General features: G+C 39.6%; 1 protein-coding gene across 1 annotated transcript in view; it reads right to left on the bottom strand.

The window, feature by feature from the left end:
- Window positions 1-18,511, bottom strand: part of LOC131428652 (uncharacterized) — a 28,584-nt gene extending 10,073 nt beyond the window's left edge. Inside the window, exons 1-6 of the mRNA XM_058592697.1 lie at window positions 18,189-18,511; window positions 17,790-18,124; window positions 17,538-17,729; window positions 2,822-2,952; window positions 2,504-2,754; window positions 2,205-2,435 (exon numbers count right to left, since the gene is read on the bottom strand). Coding sequence (XP_058448680.1) covers window positions 2,205-2,435; window positions 2,504-2,754; window positions 2,822-2,952; window positions 17,538-17,729; window positions 17,790-18,124; window positions 18,189-18,476 — 1,428 coding nt within the window. The 5' untranslated portion in view covers window positions 18,477-18,511. The remainder of the gene's footprint in view (window positions 1-2,204; window positions 2,436-2,503; window positions 2,755-2,821; window positions 2,953-17,537; window positions 17,730-17,789; window positions 18,125-18,188) is intronic.
- Between the last annotated feature and the right edge of the window lie 338 nt (window positions 18,512-18,849).

Here is an 18,849-nt window from a genome sequence, read left to right as displayed (position 1 = left end):
ATGAAATTTCCGAAATCGAAACAAAAATGTTGATGCCAAAAGTCTTATGCAGTTTTTCATTTAAAAACACTGGTGGCGTGGATTGCTCTGATTTTGCACTTTCGAACAGAAATGCCATTTCTGCTCGAAAGTGCAAAATCAGAGCAATCCACGCTACCAGTCGGGATATGGTGTTATCATAAATTAAGTAAACATAGATTTCTCACTGTACGGTGACACTAACAGCACCTCTAGTGAGAAACGGGTGCACTTTTTTCCATTAGCTACTGTGGTTGTGTTAAATGCGCAAGCAACTTTATGCATGCATTTCAGGAGCATTTACGCACCCATTCTACACCAGACGGCGCTTTTGGTGTCACGGGTTTCTCAACTACAGTACTATTACACTGGGGAATCTAGGTTTATTTTATTTAAGGTGTTATCCAGAAAAAAATTCTGGGACTTGGAAAAAAGTTCCAGATAGTCGATATTAAAAAAAAATTTCATGCAATTTGGGACTTTTGGCATCAAATACAATTACAATTACAATTTCGTGTACTTCCCCCTATGGTGATTTTTCAAGATTGAAAATTTTCAAACCTTAACCACCGGAACCAAACGTCACAGCTATTTGATCTTCGAACTTGATCAATGGTCTAAGAATAGCTTTCAAACGGGCTTAGACTTGTTAAAAACGGTTCAGCCATCTCCGAGAAACTTGTGCGATAAAAAAAACAATGCGTTTTGTCGTTTACGTCACTTATACAATTATATCTCAGACGTCACAGCCATTTGATCTTTGAACTTAATCATTGGCCCGACAGTAGCTTTTAAGTTTGTTAAAATCGGTTCAGCCGTCTCTGAGAAAATTGAGCGGTAAAAATATATTCGAAAAGTGCACACTTGTACATTTTTATAATACTATGGGTCTCCGAGGTTCCGTTCAAAAGTCGGGTTTTCCAGCAACTCTAATACCTTTCTATAGAGAATGGCAAACAGGATGTAAGTTTGTATGTTTGTAAGGCCACACTCCGGAACTACTGAACGGATTACCACCAAACTTAGCACAGATACTTCTTGCTCTTCAGGGATGGTCTTAAGAGTTGTTTCTAGGAAAGGGAGCGTAGCAAGTGTCAAGGACATAGGGGGGCATAAAAATTCATATAATTTGACGAGAATCGATATTTGTTTATGACTATCATACCTTAGATATGACTATATGAAGGGTGAATGCAGCAGTCACTTTAAAAAGGGGATGTAATATATGTAACGTTATAACTCCGAAAGTACAGAACGGATTGCTATCAAACTTGGCACTAAAGGTTCTTGCTCAGAGATGATCATTAGGACATTTTCTGGAGGGAGAGTGTGTAGTAAATGTCTTTAATAAAATTTCTAAATGAATTCGTCGTTATTCGAGGTTTACTATCCATATTACTGTAATCAATACCTAATAGTACCATTTCAGTTATTTTCAACTATGAGACTTGTGTCATCCAAAAGCCCGACAAAGAAGTATGCGTGGGAATCAGAAAATGGAACTGCCCACTTTAATTTACTCCAGTCGTCTTTTGGGGGATAGGTTCATCTTCCCTCCTATTGAGAAAAATTCCTATGTGATAGCATGAGATACAAGTGGTTGTGCAGATTTGTGCATTTTATGAGGGAAGCAATCCTTTCCCTTAAACTAGGACGTACACCAGTGTTTTTTTCACTTCTTTGTGAATGCTCATTCAACGGCATTTTAAATAAAATTTACTTGTGTGTCTTCATCAAACCACATTACGAAGACGATCCGTCGCTATCTAGTCACGTTATTGCTACAATAGCAGTTAGAAACATGCCATACGTCATACAATGCACATTTGTTTTCGACTAATCAGTGCGTGAGCAGTTCAAATTTAACTACTAGTTCAACTTTGCAATTCAGCGTGTATCGCTAAGCAGACACTTAGCTTTGAGAGCCAAAAATGTATCGATTGCGCCGAAGTGCAATGTCTTCTAGAAAATCTCACCAACAGTAAACTTAAGTTTCAAAATCGAGTGAGTTCAGCGACACGGTATTGCTCACGTACCGAGCATGATATTCAATATCCTAACTAGACACATTGAAGCTTACTTTTATGTAAAAAAAATCCACACCGATACGAGCAATTGTCGCAAACAGCGGTTTCTGTTTACCCACAGTTAGCACAATATTCAACCATAAAATCAAATTAACATACCGTTCTTCCCCATCCTGACACCACGCCTCGAATACCTTCGGCGGGGTTGTATCCTTCTTGAGCCAGCAGAACCGGTGCCACATGCTGTCCACTGAATGGCGTTGACACCTTTAACACTGCCACATCGTTATTGAACAGCGTTGGATCGTATTGCGGGTGGATAACTATTCGTGTCACATTATAGATCTGTCCACCTGCCAACCGACCGCTGCTCCCAGCTCGCAGTGAAATCTGGGGAAAGTAAAACCAAACCAATATTTACCTGGCGAACGCCACGTCAACACATAATTAACACCCACGGTCGTGACATCTCGTCCCGGGTATAGGCAATGAGCCGCCGTCAGAGCCCAGCTGCGTGAAATCACTGATCCTCCGCAAACATGGTTTCCATTACTTCTCAGCGACAATTGGTACGGAAAATTCTTCACATCAACCTTGTGTCCGCCGATGATTTTCTCCAGTCCAATCATGCGTTTCGAATGCTTCAAAGCGAATATCCTGGCTGCCATCGGGATCAACTGGTGCGCCTGCCATGCATCATCCGCCCAATCTGCAGCAGACATGGCAATGTGTAAATCCCTGTTCTGTGTGAAAATTACCATATAAATGAGTAGTACCAGCGCACACCGCGGTCACCGCGAAAACCACAAAAACGAATATCGAAACTTTCATGGCACGACTTTCCCTAGACCGCAAAAACAATCTTAATGGCCAGTGCCACCATGAATCATGACTTATATAGGATGCACTGAAGTTCGTCACATAAAAATTCCACTGGAAAACAAAACGATGACACCATTCCGCTCGAACTGGCAATCGAAACACCTCATTTGCTCCAATTCAGTCCAGATTTTGACACCGCTCAATCATTGTTACAGCACATCAACAAGATGAACTGACAGCAGCGGTTGTGGCCTTCAACCGGGGAAGTGCGTTATCTAGAAAACTGGGTCTTCCAGTAGCTTATTACATGACGATAGTCATCGAACACAGGAACCCGGGAATAATAGTGTTTCGGAGAAAAGTATAGGCAATCAATGTCATCAGCTTTAGCTAGGCGCAAAGCTGATAAATTTTCTTGGTTTTATGGTACTCTTCTTACCGTTCAAAATCGATAGGTCATGTTTTTATATGACGTAATGATAGCAAAGATAAACTCATGATGGAATAGTCTATGATTTTTCATACACCATTCACATAGGACCCCTCGATGAACTCGGTTCATCGTCAGTTACTGTTCACTGTAGAGTCAGTGTTTTGTTTTCTTCTTCCGTACCAGTGCATGTGTGTAGCGGTTTGAAATTTGAGACACTCGTCACCGTCTGTAATTCCGGAATCGGAAGTCAGATGCGGATGAAATTCAAGATTTCCGTATGGAATCATTAGACTTTTCATTAGAGTTTGTAAAAATCGGCCAAACTATCACTGAGAAAAGTGAGTTCGTTCCATTTTAGAGTTTGTGACCATTATTTCCAATGCTTGCGGTATCAGAAGCCGGGGATTTGTATAGCCGGAATGGATACGTTTGGTCGTCCGTCCCATTTTCCGTGTTTTGCATCACTGTTCTGTATCACTGCTTGAAATGTTCAACACTCTTAATCCTGCAATTCAGGAACCAGAAGTCAGATCCAGATGAAATTCAGAAAATTCACTTGGTCTATCAAAGTTGTACATGCTTCCGTGTTTTTCCAAAATTAAAAGCTTTATTGCGAAAAAGTGCCTACAGATGTATTATTCAAAGTATTGTCGACAACTTTCTCCCATCTTTCCGGTAATTTTCGGATCCCGGCTCGAAAAAGGAGTCCTCTTTTGACGCTATCCATGAAGCAATCGATTTTTCCATCGCATGCCCGGGCTTTCCCCACGATTTTCTGCGTTTAGGATTATCGTATCGAACCCACTTTTCATCACCGGTTACGATTCGATGTAAAACCCCCTTACGATTTGGTCTTTGAAGCTGTTGCTCACATACAAATAGACGGCGCTCGATGTCCCTCGGTTTCAACTCGCACGGCACCCAGTTTTCTTCTTTCTGAATCATGCCCAGGGCCTTGAGACGTTTTGAAATCGCTTGCTGACTTACTCCCAACGATTCGGCAAGCTCTTCTTGGGTTTGGCACGAATCTTCATCAAGCAAAGCTTCTAGTTGTTCATCTTTGAAGGTTTCTTCTCTTCCACCGCCATGTTTGTCTTCGACATCGAAATCACCATTTTAAAAACTTTGAAACCACTGCCGACACGTTCTTCCACTCAGAGCAGCATCACCGTAAGTTTCTGAGAGCATTCGATGCGCTTCAGCTGCATTTTTTTTTTTCGACTTCCCGCAAATGGCGAGAATTGGCACATAAGCAGACATTTTCGAGCGTGAATAATACGAAAACAAGAACAACTGTCACTGAAACGGCGATGACAAGTCGTTAGGCACTGTACACACTCCCTTTAAAGGCATTATCATCTATGTATTTTAACCAGCCTCAGCCGGTACATCCACCTATCGGAAAGTTGTACACCTGATAAGATTGTGAAAATCGGTTCATCCATCTCCGATAAAAGTTGGTGCTCTTATTTTCAATTTGTTTTTGCACGGAAGACAGATCGAAACAAAATCCAGGAATTTTGTAAGGGACCACAAGACTTTTCATTTGAATCTAGGTGTGAAAATCAGTTCAGCCATCTCCGAGGAAAGTTGGTGCAAAGAAACGTTGAACAAACGCATACAAACAGACATTTTGCGTACTCGACGAACTGATTCGAATGGTATATAAAACTCGGGCATCCGGGCTTTGGTTCAAAAGTCAGTTTTCACAGTGATCGCATCATCTTTCTATATGAGAAAAGCAAAAAACAATTTCCAAAATCTTAGTTGCATTATTCTCAAAGATTTGTTTTTTTTTCTTTTTGCAATATGAGGTAACAATATGAGCTCTTGAATCTCTCCTGTAGTAATAGATGGCATTTCACTAAAGTGATACACCAGTGTAAGTTTCATTTCTACACTGCGGATGCATTCGGTGGGCTCCACACAAAACGGAAAGCGCACTTTTTCTCAGTGTCCATTAGACAGACTTTGAGTGTGTGCTGAACAGACTTTGAGTGTGTGCTGAACAGACTTTGAGTGTGTGAGAAGCTGGTGCGAGAGAACCACTTTCTCTTCGCATGAATCGATCTCACGTACTCTCGCCTAACTACACCCAAGTGATCACTGGCGCGTGATGGTGAGCGAACACTTCTGTGAACTTCAATGAATAGAGAGTAGACCTGGCCTTGCTATAATAAACTTGCGAGGAAAAACGAAAATTCAACGATAAATTGTTTTATTTTGCTGATTTTGCGCGTCCCACGCTTCTTCTACGCAAACCATACACCACAGTTGCTCACAGCGGTGTACACGCTTGTGAAAATATCTCCGTCCACCTCAAAGAGTTTGAGAGCACTGCTCTAGCACTTTGGTGCAATGCAGTGCTAGAGGTAAAAGAAAATAAACACGCGCACTCATGATGCGTGCACACTTTCTACTACAGTAGTGTATATATTTAAAAGAGAAGAGCTCTCGTTGAAGTTGTCAGTGCGAGGGGAGAAATTACACTACCACAGATGAACTCAATATTACTATGTCCCATTAGGTATGTCCGAGTCGATACTTTGAGGTATCATTACTTTTTTTTGAAGAATCGGGTATTTTTGGTATCGATATCACATCAGAGCGATACTGTTAGTATCGATACTTCTGGTATCGATACTAACAGTATCGCAACAGATTGAAGTCAATTCCCATTACGATAGAACTTATTTTTTTGTTTCAAGTATAGAGGCTTTAATTTTAAAGTATTTCGACTCTTCGAGTCAGAAAAACTTTCGAACTCTATGTGCGGGGTTCGGAAACCCGCATCGGGTAGTGGACACAACACCACAAACACCCTCCGAAATAAAAGTCGGTTTAAACAGTGAAAACTGCGCGAGTGGAAGCTATAGAAGTGGTTTCAGTGTTTTTAAAGGGTTGTCGCACCCTATAATGATGCAATGAGTGCATTTTAGTGGCTGGAAACAGCATATTTTAAAGTGCCGATCAGCCAAATTGATGGCTGCTGATCTTTTTTTTTCGCCATGGTCGCTTCGATCATCGCGTCTTCGCAAGCCAGTGTTTGTGTTTTTATTATATTGCCGGTCAAACATCGGTATATAGGATTCCATTAGCCCTTTGGCTAGTATACAGGTTTGATATGAACTCATACCATTCAGGTAAGTTTATTCTTCCTATGTGTGTCACTGAGGAAAAATAAATGTTTTTGCACTCTATCTTCACATTACATTCGGTGCCTTTGGGCACTCAGGTATGTGACAGATGCAAAATACACACCAATCGGTTGCCTTTCAATCGCAACTGGTGGTGTAAAACTATTTGTACTGGTCAATACCGGTAAGATAGTAAAGTTTCAAACTTTTTTGTTTGGGCACTCGCTATATGTGTAAATAGCATTCTGGCTCATCTCCACACGATCTGTCGCTGTGTGATCGTTGGATTTAAATTATATCCCTTTACTACTTGGCGCCATGCAGGGAATCTGCGCGGTAAGCCAGCGCTAGCTGTTCTATATAGATACAGGAGTGTTAAATTGTACACCGCGGTGTGGACGGTTTGGGAACTGCTCGCGAACAGTGCTGCTCAAATTGATGTCCTGGTCGCTTCCTTTTTCCCTTGGCTGTGGAGACAGTGCACTGGATGCAAATCAGATGTCATTTTTGCACTTTGACCTCTGTGGTATTTATTGTTCTGTTGGTTTATAACAGCTTTTGGGGGGGCTGCTCTGGGGTTTTCAGTTGGGCTGCGGGTTTGCCGAGCATGTCTCGAACGTTTGCACCACTGTGTGTACAATTTATTACTCCGATTTAACACTTCAAGTGTATCTTCGGTCGGTGTGTGTAGATTTGGACAGTTTGTCACACTCGTCCATACGAAGCATTTATATTTACTTGTGAATATAATTGCGTACAAATTCTCTGCCATAGAATTTGGGATTACCTAATTAGGATTAAAGTATTAGTGAGTATCCAACTCTGTTCTTTTGGAACGCACTTTCGGCTTTCTTTTACTTTGGATCGCACTAGCGAAAGGTTGAGTATTTCCTCGCGCGCTTTCACGCTTTAAATTCGTATCGCTTTTTTCTCTTTTATTTTTCGGAAAATGGATACAAAATACATCCAATCATCTGACTGCTCTCATTCCGAACCGTCTGATGGCCAGAAACCTGGGAGTTCCGTCACAAAGTGTCGGAACGACCAGAATATGGAAGTCAGAGGGAATGGATTCGAGAGTAGTCAGACTGCGATGGATGTTCAACCCGGTCCTTCGCCTTCCACCGTTGAAACAGAAGGCGAAGACAAAGGTAAAAACTTTGAGCGAAATCTAAAAAAGAAGATTCGCAAAAGACAAGCTCTCGGAAAGGCGGCTTCTGCTTCTAGAGGCCACTTGTCCGAACAAACTGAGCGCTTTCAGGTCCGGATGTTGAACGGTATGTTCACTGAGGACCTGAAAGCCCATTTATTAAGAGACTTGAACAAATGTCTCTTCACAACGCCGTCTACGGAGTTTATACCAAGCTTCAAAGGCTGTGGACTTAGGTACGGCATCGTCTGGTTCTCTCCGGAGAATGAGATGAGCAGTGCCTGGCTCAAGCAGAAGCTTGGTTTGATAAACCAGCAGGCTGGCGATAGTAAGTTCATTATTGAACCCTACAGTCTACATCAAAATCGGGTTTGCCTTCCTATTCCTTGGGATACTGAGGAAGGGTTGGCTGTATCCGATGTTCTGATGAGATTAGATCTGCAAAATCCGGGGATTTTGTTGAATCGGTGGATGTTACTCAAGGCGGGTCCGGTTACTGTGGGAAAACGCATGTTTTTCTGCAGTATCGACGATGACTCAATGAGCCTTCTAGAGAAAACAAAATTCCGTCTGAACTATGGTTTTCAGAAAATCTATGTACGTATCGTTCATCAGAAAAACGTACATAGTAACAAACCTGAATAGGCTTTAAGAGCAGACTGTTCGGGACCTCGCAAAGGTTCAGAATTTACTTCTGCTTTCACTAAATGTGATCCCCAGCAGATTGTTCAGCATCCCTCAGGGGTGCAGAATTTACTTCTGCTTTCTATGTTTTTTGTGTCGTCAATTTCCCCCATTCTCCTAGTCCAAACCTTACCATTTCCCTTCGATCCCTCCCTCTAACACATCGGGAAAATAATGAAAACAAATAATATGGATGGCAAGGCACAAATCTCCAAATATCAAGGGGAACGTGCCATTCGAGCCAATTTGTTCTGATTCCTGATTCTGAACAGTATCGCAACAGATTGAAGTCAATTCCCATTACGATAGAACTTGTTTTTTTTTTGTTTCAAGTATAGAGGCTTTAATTTTAAAGTATTTCGCCTCTTCGAGTCAGAAAAACTTTCGAACTCTATGTGCGGGGTTCGGAACCGAAACCAGTTGGGCTGCGTGAACGGAATTTACTAGCCACCACGCTATTATTCCATGGGGAACATTTTTTTTTCTTCGGCTGCGACGAAGCGACAGGTTCGCGCATAGATTGGTATGACGTGGACTAGCCGTTGTTGAAATTCGTTATCGACAATCTCGCTTCGTTCTATAGGTGCACTGAGAGAGAGTGCAATGAGAGAAAACCATCAACAAAACACGCACCATACACTGGAACCTCAATTTACGCACAGAGCCGAAGTGTACGTGAATTAAATTTCACGTAAAGCATCGCGATATATCAATTTTTTCGAAGGAAACAAGGTTTTTAAATTTCATTTGATTTTAGTGTAAATAACATGAACAATCCTACTACGTCCGATACTTTAGCGCCTGAGGACTCTCTGAGTATGGTCTGAATCTATGAAAATGCTTAAGAGATGTTCCAATATACAAGAACTACTTGGAGTATTATCCTTAGGGACTACACTGTGTCACAGCAAGAACTACAACGAAGGTTTTAGGAGTTTGCGTAAACTTAGGTCTTAGAGGATTAAATCATTTCAATTTTTCACACTCATTGCAAACAAACGTCAACGACGCACAGTGGTTCGAATCAATAAAAACCTGTTTTAATCCACCTAGTGGTGTAATGATGCCTTTCTCATATTAATCATACTATCATATATAATACTGTGGTATTCTACAAAATAATTTTCATGTACATGAATAATTCTTAATTATATTAAAATTTTTTTAAGTGTATATTATTTTTAGAGTGCCCAATCGATTCCCTACAACTTCTTCCTGACGCCATTTTTGTACTATTAACGGTTTCCGAGTTACAACGATTTGAAAAAGGCAATTTTGGTAAAAGGCATAAATACATACGCTCTTTTTAAAAATCAGTCGTGAGTCGGATCGACCTCTCCATTCTATGGTTTGCCATACTGAAGCCATGTGCAAAGTTTCATCTAAATCGGAGAAGGTTGAATTTGATGCTCTGATAAGCATTTCTGGAATTGCTCAGTAGGCTCAGTAATAGTGTAATTCTATTGACCCTTCGTTAATAAGTGTCAATAAGTTCGGGTAAAATGTCATGGAAACAACACAAGTTGGAAAGGAAACAAACAAACTTCGTGGAATAAGACAAAAACAAAATAAATGAATCTGAGTCACCTATCCGTTTTCTTCGAGACGTCAGAATAGACAATGCGCTTCGGCGCAACAAAAAAGTGTTTCGCAAATAGCGTCAACTGTACGTCTGCTTAGCGATTAAAATTTAACCGTCCAAGTTTTTGCACTAAGCAGTTGAATTTGAACTGCTCTGCACTGACGAGCCGAAGACGAAACCTAAAGAATAGTGAAATCGGTTATGTGCCCAAAGCACAAAAAAGACTTTTAGCCAAACTTTTGAATAACCAAATAAAATGAATTCTAAGCCACAAATTTAAGTAATTTTTGCTTTCTTACTTTTAGAAACAGTGGATATAAGGCAAAAAACGTGTTTAATCCACCTAGCAGTGAGATGATACCTTTTTTTATCAATCCGCATGTGTTTTTTGTATGAATATTCTTCGGTGTTTAAGTTTTCATAACATTATTTTAATGACCGTCGTTTTAAGTGGCAATTTGAGATTTTAATCACTCATTACTCTGTAATGTCGAAACTGCAAATCGGATCGAATTTAAATCTAGAAGTGTGATAATCGATTAAAGATGCCATGATATGTAAGTTCCAGTTTAGAGTTTACGGTAATTTAAGGTACTTCCAGAGCCGGTATTCAGGAACTAGCATAACCCAAACCGATTCGTATGGCCATATGACGAATAAATAACAACAGTTTTGAGTCCAACTTTGAAGCTTTTCGGGATTGTCATCTTCTATATCGGTTTGAATTTGAAAAGTTCATCATCGTGTAATTCGAGAACCGGAAGTCATAATTGGATAAAATTAATTAATTTTTGTGTGTATGTATAAAATTAATTAATTTTGTATATAAGTTTATTTTAATTTGAATTTTTGTTTCTGAAATTTGATCAGGCTTTTTTGAGAAAACGATTGAGCTTTGAGAAACGATTTTATTCTGGAACCGGAATTCTAAAATCGGTATGGCCGAAGTCAGATAAATTTACCTGAGTAGCTGTATAGTTTAAATTTGTTTCAAAATATTTGAAAATCAGTGAAGACATCTTTGAGAAATCATAGCACGAATTAAATTTTTAGGTTCCTTCTGAATCGACAACTGAATACCACTAAAACTGAAAAAAGTTAATTTATTTTTATCGACTATCCAAATCTGCTAACCCGATAAACCTGATTAATATATGTGGAATAGACATTTTTTTTCTGTAATTCCGGAATCGGAAGTCAGATGCGGATGAAATTTAAGATTTCCGTATGGAATCATTAGACTTTTCATTAGAGTTTGTAAAAATCGGCCAAACTATCACTGAGAAAAGTGAGTTCGTTCCATTTTAGAGTTTGTGACCATTATTTCCAATGCTTGCGGTATCAGAAGCCGGGGATTTGTATAGCCGGAATGGATACGTTTGGTCGTCCGTCCCATTTTCCGTGTTTTGCATCACTGTTCTGTATCACTGCTTGAAATGTTCAACACTCTTAATCCTGCAATTCAGGAACCAGAAGTCAGATCCAGATGAAATTCAGAAAATTCACTTGGTCTATCAAAGTTGTACATGCTTCCGTGTTTTTCCAAAATTAAAAGCTTTATTGCGAAAAAGTGCCTACAGATGTATTATTCAAAGTATTGTCGACAACTTTCTCCCATCTTTCCGGTAATTTTCGGATCCCGGCTCGAAAAAGGAGTCCTCTTTTGACGCTATCCATGAAGCAATCGATTTTTCCATCGCATGCCCGGGCTTTCCCCACGATTTTCTGCGTTTAGGATTATCGTATCGAACCCACTTTTCATCACCGGTTACGATTCGATGTAAAACCCCCTTACGATTTGGTCTTTGAAGCTGTTGCTCACATACAAATAGACGGCGCTCGATGTCCCTCGGTTTCAACTCGCACGGCACCCAGTTTTCTTCTTTCTGAATCATGCCCAGGGCCTTGAGACGTTTTGAAATCGCTTGCTGACTTACTCCCAACGATTCGGCAAGCTCTTCTTGGGTTTGGCACGAATCTTCATCAAGCAAAGCTTCTAGTTGTTCATCTTTGAAGGTTTCTTCTCTTCCACCGCCATGTTTGTCTTCGACATCGAAATCACCATTTTAAAAACTTTGAAACCACTGCCGACACGTTCTTCCACTCAGAGCAGCATCACCGTAAGTTTCTGAGAGCATTCGATGCGCTTCAGCTGCATTTTTTTTTCGACTTCCCGCAAATGGCGAGAATTGGCACATAAGCAGACATTTTCGAGCGTGAATAATACGAAAACAAGAACAACTGTCACTGAAACGGCGATGACAAGTCGTTAGGCACTGTACACACTCCCTTTAAAGGCATTATCATCTATGTATTTTAACCAGCCTCAGCCGGTACATCCACCTATCGGAAAGTTGTACACCTGATAAGATTGTGAAAATCGGTTCATCCATCTCCGATAAAAGTTGGTGCTCTTATTTTCAATTTGTTTTTGCACGGAAGACAGATCGAAACAAAATCCAGGAATTTTGTAAGGGACCACAAGACTTTTCATTTGAATCTAGGTGTGAAAATCAGTTCAGCCATCTCCGAGGAAAGTTGGTGCAAAGAAACGTTGAACAAACGCATACAAACAGACATTTTGCGTACTCGACGAACTGATTCGAATGGTATATAAAACTCGGGCCTCCGGGCTTTGGTTCAAAAGTCAGTTTTCACAGTGATCGCATCATCTTTCTATATGAGAAAAGCAAAAAACAATTTCCAAAATCTTAGTTGCATTATTCTCAAAGATTTGTTTTTTTTTTCTTTTTGCAATATGAGGTAACAATATGAGCTCTTGAATCTCTCCTGTAGTAATAGATGGCATTTCACTAAAGTGATACACCAGTGTAAGTTTCATTTCTACACTGCGGATGCATTCGGTGGGCTCCACACAAAACGGAAAGCGCACTTTTTCTCAGTGTCCATTAGACAGACTTTGAGTGTGTGCTGAACAGACTTTGAGTGTGTGCTGAACAGACTTTGAGTGTGTGAGAAGCTGGTGCGAGAGAACCACTTTCTCTTCGCATGAATCGATCTCACGTACTCTCGCCTAACTACACCCAAGTGATCACTGGCGCGTGATGGTGAGCGAACACTTCTGTGAACTTCAATGAATAGAGAGTAGACCTGGCCTTGCTATAATAAACTTGCGAGGAAAAACGAAAATTCAACGATAAATTGTTTTATTTTGCTGATTTTGCGCGTCCCACGCTTCTTCTACGCAAACCATACACCACAGTTGCTCACAGCGGTGTACACGCTTGTGAAAATATCTCCGTCCACCTCAAAGAGTTTGAGAGCACTGCTCTAGCACTTTGGTGCAATGCAGTGCTAGAGGTAAAAGAAAATAAACACGCGCACTCATGATGCGTGCACACTTTCTACTACAGTAGTGTATATATTTAAAAGAGAAGAGCTCTCGTTGAAGTTGTCAGTGCGAGGGGAGAAATTACACTACCACAGATGAACTCAATATTACTATGTCCCATTAGGTATGTCCGAGTCGATACTTTGAGGTATCATTACTTTTTTTTTGAAGAATCGGGTATTTTTGGTATCGATATCACATCAGAGCGATACTGTTAGTATCGATACTTCTGGTATCGATACTAACAGTATCGCAACAGATTGAAGTCAATTCCCATTACGATAGAACTTGTTTTTTTTTGTTTCAAGTATAGAGGCTTTAATTTTAAAGTATTTCGCCTCTTCGAGTCAGAAAAACTTTCGAACTCTATGTGCGGGGTTCGGAACCGAAACCAGTTGGGCTGCGTGAACGGAATTTACTAGCCACCACGCTATTATTCCATGGGGAACATTTTTTTTTCTTCGGCTGCGACGAAGCGACAGGTTCGCGCATAGATTGGTATGACGTGGACTAGCCGTTGTTGAAATTCGTTATCGACAATCTCGCTTCGTTCTATAGGTGCACTGAGAGAGAGTGCAATGAGAGAAAACCATCAACAAAACACGCACCATACACTGGAACCTCAATTTACGCACAGAGCCGAAGTGTACGTGAATTAAATTTCACGTAAAGCATCGCGATATATCAATTTTTTCGAAGGAAACAAGGTTTTTAAATTTCATTTGATTTTAGTGTAAATAACATGAACAATCCTACTACGTCCGATACTTTAGCGCCTGAGGACTCTCTGAGTATGGTCTGAATCTATGAAAATGCTTAAGAGATGTTCCAATATACAAGAACTACTTGGAGTATTATCCTTAGGGACTACACTGTGTCACAGCAAGAACTACAACGAAGGTTTTAGGAGTTTGCGTAAACTTAGGTCTTAGAGGATTAAATCATTTCAATTTTTCACACTCATTGCAAACAAACGTCAACGACGCACAGTGGTTCGAATCAATAAAAACCTGTTTTAATCCACCTAGTGGTGTAATGATGCCTTTCTCATATTAATCATACTATCATATATAATACTGTGGTATTCTACAAAATAATTTTCATGTACATGAATAATTCTTAATTATATTAAAATTTTTTTAAGTGTATATTATTTTTAGAGTGCCCAATCGATTCCCTACAACTTCTTCCTGACGCCATTTTTGTACTATTAACGGTTTCCGAGTTACAACGATTTGAAAAAGGCAATTTTGGTAAAAGGCATAAATACATACGCTCTTTTTAAAAATCAGTCGTGAGTCGGATCGACCTCTCCATTCTATGGTTTGCCATACTGAAGCCATGTGCAAAGTTTCATCTAAATCGGAGAAGGTTGAATTTGATGCTCTGATAAGCATTTCTGGAATTGCTCAGTAGGCTCAGTAATAGTGTAATTCTATTGACCCTTCGTTAATAAGTGTCAATAAGTTCGGGTAAAATGTCATGGAAACAACACAAGTTGGAAAGGAAACAAACAAACTTCGTGGAATAAGACAAAAACAAAATAAATGAATCTGAGTCACCTATCCGTTTTCTTCGAGACGTCAGAATAGACAATGCGCTTCGGCGCAACAAAAAAGTGTTTCGCAAATAGCGTCAACTGTACGTCTGCTTAGCGATTAAAATTTAACCGTCCAAGTTTTTGCACTAAGCAGTTGAATTTGAACTGCTCTGCACTGACGAGCCGAAGACGAAACCTAAAGAATAGTGAAATCGGTTATGTGCCCAAAGCACAAAAAAGACTTTTAGCCAAACTTTTGAATAACCAAATAAAATAAATTCTAAGCCACAAATTTAAGTAATTTTTGCTTTCTTACTTTTAGAAACAGTGGATATAAGGCAAAAAACGTGTTTAATCCAAATAGCAGTGAGATGATACCTTTTTTTATCAATCCGCATGTGTTTTTTGTATGAATATTCTTCGGTGTTTAAGTTTTCATAACATTATTTTAATGACCGTCGTTTTAAGTGGCAATTTGAGATTTTAATCACTCATTACTCTGTAATGTCGAAACTGCAAATCGGATCGAATTTAAATCTAGAAGTGTGATAATCGATTAAAGATGCCATGATATGTAAGTTCCAGTTTAGAGTTTACGGTAATTTAAGGTACTTCCAGAGCCGGTATTCAGGAACTAGCATAACCCAAACCGATTCGTATGGCCATATGACGAATAAATAACAACAGTTTTGAGTCCAACTTTGAAGCTTTTCGGGATTGTCATCTTCTATATCGGTTTGAATTTGAAAAGTTCATCATCGTGTAATTCGAGAACCGGAAGTCATAATTGGATAAAATTAATTAATTTTTGTGTGAATGTATAAAATTAATTAATTTTGTATATAAGTTTATTTTAATTTGAATTTTTGTTTCTGAAATTTGATCAGGCTTTTTTTGAGAAAACGATTGAGCTTTGAGAAACGATTTTATTCTGGAACCGGAATTCTAAAATCGGTATGGCCGAAGTCAGATAAATTTACCTGAGTAGCTGTATAGTTTACATTTGTTTCAAAATATTTGAAAATCAGTGAAGACATCTTTGAGAAATCATAGCACGAATTAAATTTTTAGGTTCCTTCTGAATCGACAACTGAATACCACTAAAACTGAAAAAAGTTAATTTATTTTTATCGACTATCCAAATCTGCTAACCCGATAAACCTGATTAATATATGTGGAATAGACATTTTTATACCAATCACCCTGTATCTCCGAAACCGGAAGTTGGATCTGACTGAAGAGCAAGATATTTTATAGAATCTTGAAACTTTTCATTTGCATCTTAGATGATTCTTAGATTTCATTTGAATCTTAGATGATTCTTAGATTTCATTTGAATCTTAGATCGGTTCAGACATCTACGAGAAGAATGAGTTACACAATTTTGATTTCGTTTCACATATCATCCTGTAGTTCCGGAACCAGAGGTCAGAACCAAACATAATTCAGGAACTTTGTTTGGGAGCATACGAATTTTCGTATGAATCTGAATTTGTAGAAAAGAAATTTTCCGAGAAAATTGAGTGGAATTATTTGGGCACACGCATTTGCTGGTCTCGACGAACTGATTCGAATGGTATATGGATGTTATGTTCTTCCAGCATTTATTGCTGTAAGTAGTTTAAATCAATTTAATTATGGAATTACTTTCAACTCGAAAATGCTTATATCATCTGGTTTACATATGTCATATTCGAACGATTATGTTGCCAAAAACGAGCCGTGCTAAAATCGGTCCGAAGCTAAATGTCATGAAAAAGGATGCTGTACACAGTCTTTTTGGTACTTAGATACAATTGTATGTAACAGTATAAAAAATCGTGTTTTCCGTTGCTCCCAAGCATTTCTTTGTCATACAGCGCTCAAAACTTCTACTGCCGGAATAGGGGGAAAAGTCGTTTACACAAAAATTTCGATATCTCCGTTAAAAATGGACGGATTTTAACAATCTATGGCTTGTTGGATTACCGTGCGGAATCTAAGTCTGAAAACATATTCTGTTTTCAAGGTCAATTGTGACAGATACTGTCAAAAAACTGAAAATTTTGACATAAAACTTTGTATAACTCAAAAAGTAAACATCCGATCTCAAAACCATTCAATAGCGTTTTGGGTGACGGGGAGACCTTTCATTTGCGACTAGTTTGATCAAAATCGGTCCAGCCATCTCTGAGATCTCGACCTCTTAGTTGACAACACACATACACACACACACACATACACACACACAGACATTTGCTCAGTTCGTCGAGCTGAATCGATTGGTATATGTCATTCGGCCCTCCGGGCCTCGGAAAATTTTTCGAAAGTTTGAGCGAATTCTATACCTATTTTTTATATATATAAAAAAAGGTAATTATTCAATATCGTTCATACTGTAACTTTATATCTTTCCAAACAAAAAAAAGTTACGACGCATATAGCGATCAGATACTGTTTTTTTTTTTTTTGTTTCAAATGATGATTAGACTGACAATGAACCGAGTTGATCGCGGAGTACTACTGAAATGATACAAGAGAAATCGCAGACTGCTCCATCTTGAGCTAATCTTTGACTATACTAAGTAAATGAATTCTTTATGCAGCAGTGAATTCGTCAGAAGAAATGTTCTAATTTGATAACAATCTTAATTTCAGTCTTTAAATTCCCCGAAATTTTCGCCACGAAAATCTTCCAATACTTCAGTAGTTCTCAATGAAGGAAATTTTTCGGATATCCATGAAACATTCCTGAAGAAAACTGATTTTATACTTCATATAATTGTATTGACAATCATTTCAGTCTGTCGCACTAAACACCGGTATTCGAACTGATGAAGTTACGAATGCTACTAGCACCAATGTTGGCATATACTCCAGCCAGATTACCGCCACATTGTGTAGCACCCCAGGATACAATACCGAATTGGCGCCCACCGGTAACGAGCGGACCACCGCTATCTCCGTTGCAGGAGTCACGACCGGGTTCTCCAGCGCAAACCATGCTGTTGAATTCAGAACGTTACGTTCCACTGTCAAATTGAAAAATGTACTGTATAACTTACTTTGCGGTGATTCTTCCAGATCCCCACTGACTCTGGCAGGTGCTTTGAGCAACAACAGGAATATCGACGGCTCTCAAGTTGACCGGTAAGGATCCACCCGGGGTTGTCAGACCCCATCCAGATACGATACTACGAGTACCAGCAGCGATACCGGTTCCACTTGGAACGATAGTGATTGGAGAAATGTTCGTTCCGGTGAAGGACGTTGTGATTCGGATAACACAGACATCGTTATCGATAGTGTTTGGATTGTACGATCCATGGTTCACAATCTGAGCCGCCTGGAAGATGGTTCCACCACTGTTTCTATTGGCGCTTCCACCGCGGAAAGTAATCTAAAATTATGAGCAAATTTCATTACTTCTGTACAATTTCTCAACGTGTTCTTTGGAAACAGACCGTGCTAACAGCAGGTGTCGGATGAGTGCAATGTGCGGCCGACAAAGCCCAGTTGCTTGAGATAATCGAAGCTCCACAGATGTGATTACCGTTGGAACGAAGTGACAACTGATACGGGAAACTGGAGATAGCAACTTCATTACCACCAACGATTCTTCCTGTATATCGTGGCTCCTTGAAGCTTTCTAAGCCGGAAGGGCGCACACTGTTTTTCTCCAACCAAAGATCTTCCTCGAGGCCCGCCAATGCGGATGCCACACACAGCGCTAGTACAATGAAGACCTTCATTCTCACTTCGAAACACACAAACTGTATCGGTTTCACAACTCGACATCACTTTTATACCTGCTACCCGGTGCTATCAGGGATCATAAATAATCTGATTTCCAAAAATATCAATCTTCCATAGTCATGGGCAAGTATCAATAGATTAACACAAACACACTTGGCACGGTATCGGTTATATCAATTGCTGCCACTCTACTAGAAGTTAATGATAATCGGTTCTGGAAAATCCTAATGAAATTCACACCCATATGGACAAAAAAAACTACAACGTCAATTGTTGAATTGATCACTACCGAAATGTTTACGACTATAATCGCATTGATGCCAACAAGTTAGTACATTCACTGGAAAACAAAAGTTTCAATCCATGGTA

The sequence above is a fragment of the Malaya genurostris genome, chromosome 2 (assembly GCF_030247185.1).
Source record: "Malaya genurostris strain Urasoe2022 chromosome 2, Malgen_1.1, whole genome shotgun sequence".
NCBI lineage: Eukaryota > Metazoa > Arthropoda > Insecta > Diptera > Culicidae > Malaya > Malaya genurostris.
This window is presented reverse-complemented; position numbering and strand designations above follow the sequence as displayed.